The 5,348-nt window shown below is 56.4% G+C and overlaps 1 protein-coding gene across 1 annotated transcript; it reads right to left on the bottom strand.

The window, feature by feature from the left end:
- Positions 1–1,838: 1,838 nt before the first annotated feature.
- Positions 1,839–4,801, bottom strand: HDHD3 (haloacid dehalogenase like hydrolase domain containing 3). The gene is made up of 2 exons (XM_061163381.1): positions 4,655–4,801; positions 1,839–2,912 (listed from the first exon to the last, which is right to left on the bottom strand). The coding sequence occupies exon 2, from the start codon at positions 2,745–2,747 to the stop codon at positions 1,992–1,994; it is 756 nt and encodes a 251-aa protein (XP_061019364.1). The 5' UTR covers positions 2,748–2,912; positions 4,655–4,801; the 3' UTR covers positions 1,839–1,991.
- Positions 4,802–5,348: the final 547 nt, after the last annotated feature.

Raw genomic sequence — 5,348 nt, 5'->3', positions numbered from 1 at the left:
TTTCTTCCGTGTTCTTTGTTGGTAATTGGGCAAATCCCCCAGGTGCCAGCTCATATCTAGTGTTGTGTTTGCTGGGAAATGAATGTCGTCTTCACCCCCATCCACATTCCCAGCTACAAGCAGGGACAGCTCAGCGCACATGGCTGAAAGGGCCTGGGGACAGGGTTCTGGGCCCAGCATTGCTGAGACCATGGTCAAGTCCCTTTCCATCCTCTGAGGAGGTCACTGAGAGCAGTGGTCCTCCCGTTTTGTTTCACCTGGGAACACGGTTCCAAGGCAGTCTCAGCTGCAACTTACCTGTAAGGCTCTTGGGCTCAAAGATGGAGGACAGGACCCTCCCCACTCTGAAGTTCATTCAATAATTTACTTAAACACTGAGAGGGTCAAATCAACTTTCTCAGTTGACATGACTTCTGAGGCCCTTGCAGCTCTGAAACCACAGCTCATGACCCTTGAGTCCTCACTGCTTGACAACTGGAAATTAATGTTTAGTCCCCTGGCCTTGGCACTAAGCCCAAAGAAGACAGATCAACAAGAGGCTTGCCAAGTCCCAGAAGAGCTTCCTGTCTTTGCCTGAGCACAGATTCTGCTTAAAACCTAGGTCAAAGCCATTTCTTCTATGCGGCACCTAAAGGTCATGCTAAACTCCCCTCCCCCAGCCACCAATCTACCTCCCCACAGCAGCCTTGGGTCCACAGTTCATGGGCCTGCCGCCAAGAGTGCCCCTCTTATCTGTCTGCCCATCGGTGGGCCACTCCCAGTTCAGGGTCCACTGCAGAGCCCTCCCCAGCTGTTGGCACCTGGACATACCCTGTGTATGTGCCTGTCTGTGCCTTTTCCCTGTAGTACCCCTGGGCCTGGCACTGGGCAGGGCACAGGTCTCCAATAAACAGCAAGTAGAGAGGAGTGTGAAGGGGGAAGGCAGGAAGAGACAGTGAACTTCTCCAGTGATTCTCTCCCCACACCCCCATTCCCTGCACTCTTGCCACTTGAGCTCCAGTCCCTGTTCCCTGTGCTGTCCCACCCCCACCCTATTCCTGTGAGCGGGGTGCCCTTCAACACTGCCATCCTTAGGACATCTTCCCTACTCTCCCTGGATCTCCACGGCATGTCTCATGTGACACAGATCACTTTCTACTAGAAGTCAGGCCAGTGGGCTCTGGAGTCAGACCTGCCTAAAGGAGAACCCCAGCTCCTGCAGGTACTCGCTGACTCAGGCAGGCTACCTAACCCACAAATCCATCTCCTCATCTGTAAGGTGGAAGTCACACTTGCAAGGCCCCCTAGGGTTATGTATACAAACACAAGGCCCTGGCAGAGTATCTAACACACTGCAGGCCTACATCAGCTGCAATTAGTGTGTTCCTTGTCTAAAATTTCCTTCAGGGAATTCTCTTGAGGACATGGGGTTTGATCCCTGGTCAAGGAACTAAGGTCCCACAAGCCACACAGCACAGCTAAAAATTTTTAAAAATTAAGTTTCCCCTTCAGACTGCCGTCCTAGAGGGCAGTGTCCTGACAGCTCAGCTTAGTGTCCTGGTTACCTAGCTAAGCTCCTCTGATCTCTAGGCTTCCCAGGGGGAGTCACGGAGACTTCACGAGTGGAAGACGGACCCCAGGACCTCTGCTTCAACCCTAGCAGTTTGCACTTTTCCTGCTTTGCATGTTGGGGTTCCACAGAAGGACTCCCATGACAAAAGGCCCTGCTGCTAAAAGAAGGTTTGAAAGTGCTGGTTTTGAAGCTAGTTGGGCCGTCATAAATCTTCTTGGAGGGAGGGAGACTTGTGGTGGCAAAGGGACACAGGTGTGATGAATGAACCCTCTCAGAGACCAGGAGCTGGTTGGTGGGGCAGGGCTGAAACGCGCACTCAAGGCTTTATAATCAGAACGTGTTACAGAGGCTGCAGGGTGAGTGGCAAATGCCAGATCTGGGAAGTAAAGGGCTCCCGGCCTCCAGTGTCTGTTGGCCCCAGCCACTTCCCTCTCCAGACTCAAAGCCTTGCGGGGGAACCCTCCAGGTGGTCAAGGGCAGGCAGGAGATGGGACAGTGAGGGGAGAAAGTGTTCCTGGGGTACAGAATCCTTGACCGCAGGGTCCAAAGGCTCGGGGCCAGCTACCAGGAAGCTGTGCATGCCTACAGCCTGTGCTCCCTTGTAATCACATTGGTAATTGTCCCCAATATGGGCTGCCACCGCCGGTTCCACTTGAGCAAGGCGCAAGGCCTCATGGAAAATGCGGGGGTCAGGCTTGGGCCAGCCGGCAGCCTCAGAGGTCAGCACAAAGTCAAAGTGTTCCCGCAGGCCAACACCCTCCAGGATGTCCTCTAGTCGTCGGTCAAAGTTGGAGACCACTGCCAGCCTCAGGCCTCGTTTTCGGCACCCCCTAAGGGTGGCCTCAGCCCCCTCCAACACCTGCCAGGTGCTAGGACTGCTGAAGTCCTTGTACAGCTGCTCAGCGATGGGGGCCACAGCCTGGGCATCCCGGACACCAGCCTGGTGGAAAGTCTGCTGGACCAAATCCAGCCACCACTGGCGGGAGGTGAGGCCGTGGCTCAAGCCATAGCTGGGGAAGCGCTGGCTCTGAGCCTTGTACGCCTGCCTGAAGGCCTGTCCCAGGGCTGTGGTTTCCACCTCCAGCCCGTGGGCCCGGGCCTTAGTGGCATATTCCACTCCCACGGGGTGGCGGAGCCTGAGCAGCGTGTCCTTCACGTCCCACGTCAGCAGTCGTAACTGTAGCCGGTGCGCCATGGGTCTGCAGGAGGGGGACCAGTCCACCCTAGGTCCGCCCCTGCCTCAGGTCCCAGGACGTTGAGCTGGACAAGACCACCCTCACCCAACCTGATGGTCTTCTCTTTCTGGGCTTCGTGGGTTAGGTCTGATGGCGCTTAGGTAAGATCTTCACAGCAGAAAATCCTGGAATGAGAGGGCAAGTGAGGTGGAAGTTCAGGCCTTGGAGTCAGAGACAGCCTGAGTTCAAATTCTGATGCTGCCAAAGCACTGTGTGACCTGTAGTGTCTCTCTGTGAGGCTGCGTCTCCTCATGTGTAAGGAGAGCACAGTGACTCAACCTCACAAGACTGATGCACCAAATGAGATTTCTCCGTTCCTTCCACCTATTATGTGCTAGATCCTAGGAAAGGGACAGATTTGTAGTCCTCGTGACATTCACAGGCAATAAAGAACAGGGGATACACCCATCAGACAAAGAAGAAAGGCAGCAGGTACCATGATATCAATGCAGAAACCTGACTTAGACTTTGTAGCCGGGGAACTTCTTAAGCAAGTGAAGTTTCAGTGGTGATTTGAGAAGCCGAGTCAGCAACTATGGAAAAATGTGGGGGTTGGGCTCGGCCCGGCTTGGGCACACAGTCAGTGACTATGTGTTGCGCATGGTCGCTCAGTCGAGCCCAACTCTTGCGACCCCATGGACTGTAGCCTTCCAAGCACCTCTGTCCATGAGGATTCTCCAGGCAAGAAGAATGGAGTGGGTTGCCATGCCCTCCTCCAGGGGATCTTCCCAACCCAGGGATCAAACCCAGGTCTCCTGCACTGCAGGCAAATTCTTCACGGTCTGAGCCACCAGGGAAGCCCAAGAATACTGGAGTGGGTAGCCTATCCCTTCTCCAGGGGAACTTCCCGACCCAGGAATCGAACTGGGGTCTCCTGCATTGCAGGTAGATTCTTTAGCAGCTAAGGTACCAGGGAAGGAAATCTCATTTAGTCCAGCAGTGGGTTGCCATGTCCTCCTCGAGGGGATCTTCTCGACCCAGGGATCGAACTCAGGTCTCCTGCATTTGCAGGCAGACTCTTTACCATCTGAGCCTCCAGGGAGGTCCAAGGCCTTGTAGATCAAGATAAGGAAATAATTATTTCAACTGCTATTAATATTGTTCGGAATGTGAAAAACAGTAGAGTCTTAGCAAACCATTGGATCAACCCCTTAGTTAAGGGGAAAGACTGAGCCAGAGAGGGATAGATATTTGCCGAAGGTCACAGCCAGTCAGCAGCACTGCCAGGACTAGAACCCAAACCTCCAGATCCTCTGGTCAGTACTCCCTTCCACTGCTTAGACATACTTGGATTTTTCAAGAATCTGATTTTGGTGAACCTCTACAGCTCAGGGCAAAAGACAGGCAGAGCAACCTGGTCCTACCTGTCTTAAAACCTCCCTGAGACCCAGATAATACGCCTGCCTGGGTGGAGAGCCGGTGAAGGGTTCCTGACTCAGTGCACAGAAAACTAATTTCTCAGCCTAAAATCTAGAGGCTGGAGACAGCTTCTTGCCATAGCGCCGATTCCAGACACCCAACCTGTTCAGTAGAAACCTAAGGTGCCAGAGTTCAAAGTGCAGCTAAGTCGTTGCTGAGGGACAGATTTGGCTGGTGAATCTGGGGACCTTAAGAGGAAGTTTGACAACGAAATGAAATTTCAGTCAGTCTGGAACTTAGGGAGACCCGTCCCAAGATACCCCACGGGGCAGGTGGGCAGATGTAGGCCCAGAGAGGGTCGCAAACTCGTCTAGAGTCAGGCAGGGAGTCACTGGCACAGCTAAGACTAGAACAACGGTCCACACAGGTAACCTGCCCTAGGGCGACCTAACTACGCCTGAGGTATGCAGCGGGATCTGTGGCGCCAGTCCCCGGGCCCACGACCTACCTGCCTCACCGGGAAGTAGGTCAGGAAGGAAGCTGCATCCCCAAGGCCGCTAGGGAGAAGGGAGAGGCCGCAGACGCTCGGCGGAGCCCCTTTTCTCGGGAATCCCAGCCCTCCTCCTGCCCCTCCGTCTCTTCCCACCCCGCCCCCTCCGCTTCCTCCACCTCCTCCGCCTCTCTTCCGTCTCCCTGCCTCCACCGCCTCTCAGCGCCCCGCCTCCTCCTCCGCCTCCTCCGCCTCCGCCGCCGGTCTCAGCCCGGCCTCCTCCACTTCTCCCTGCATCCCGCCTGTCTCCGCCCCGCATTCTCCGCCTCCGCCGCCTTCCGCCCCGCCTCCTCCGCTTCTCCCCGCCCCCTCCTGTCACCGCCCCGTCTCCTCCGCTTCGTCCGCCTCTCCGCCCCGCCCCTCCTCCTGTCTCTGCCCCGCCTCCTCCGCTTCTCCCCGCCCCCTCCTGTCACCGCCCCGCCTCCTCCGCTTCTTCCGCCTCTCCGCCCCGCCCCTCCTCCTGTCTCTGCCCCGCCTCCTCCACTTCTCCCCGCCCCCTCCTGTCACCGCCCCGTCTCCTCCGCTTCTTCCGCCTCTCCGCCCCGCCCCTCCTCCTGTCTCTGCCCCGCCTCCTCCACTTCTCCCCGCCCCCTCCTGTCACCGCCCCGTCTCCTCCGCTTCTTCCGCCTCTCCGCCCCGCCCCTCCTCCTGT

The sequence above is a fragment of the Dama dama genome, chromosome 16, assembly GCF_033118175.1.
Source record: "Dama dama isolate Ldn47 chromosome 16, ASM3311817v1, whole genome shotgun sequence".
In the NCBI taxonomy this organism is placed as follows: Eukaryota; Metazoa; Chordata; class Mammalia; order Artiodactyla; family Cervidae; genus Dama; species Dama dama.
The sequence above is the reverse complement of the archived record's forward strand: the minus strand, read 5'-3'. Positions and strand labels throughout refer to the sequence as shown.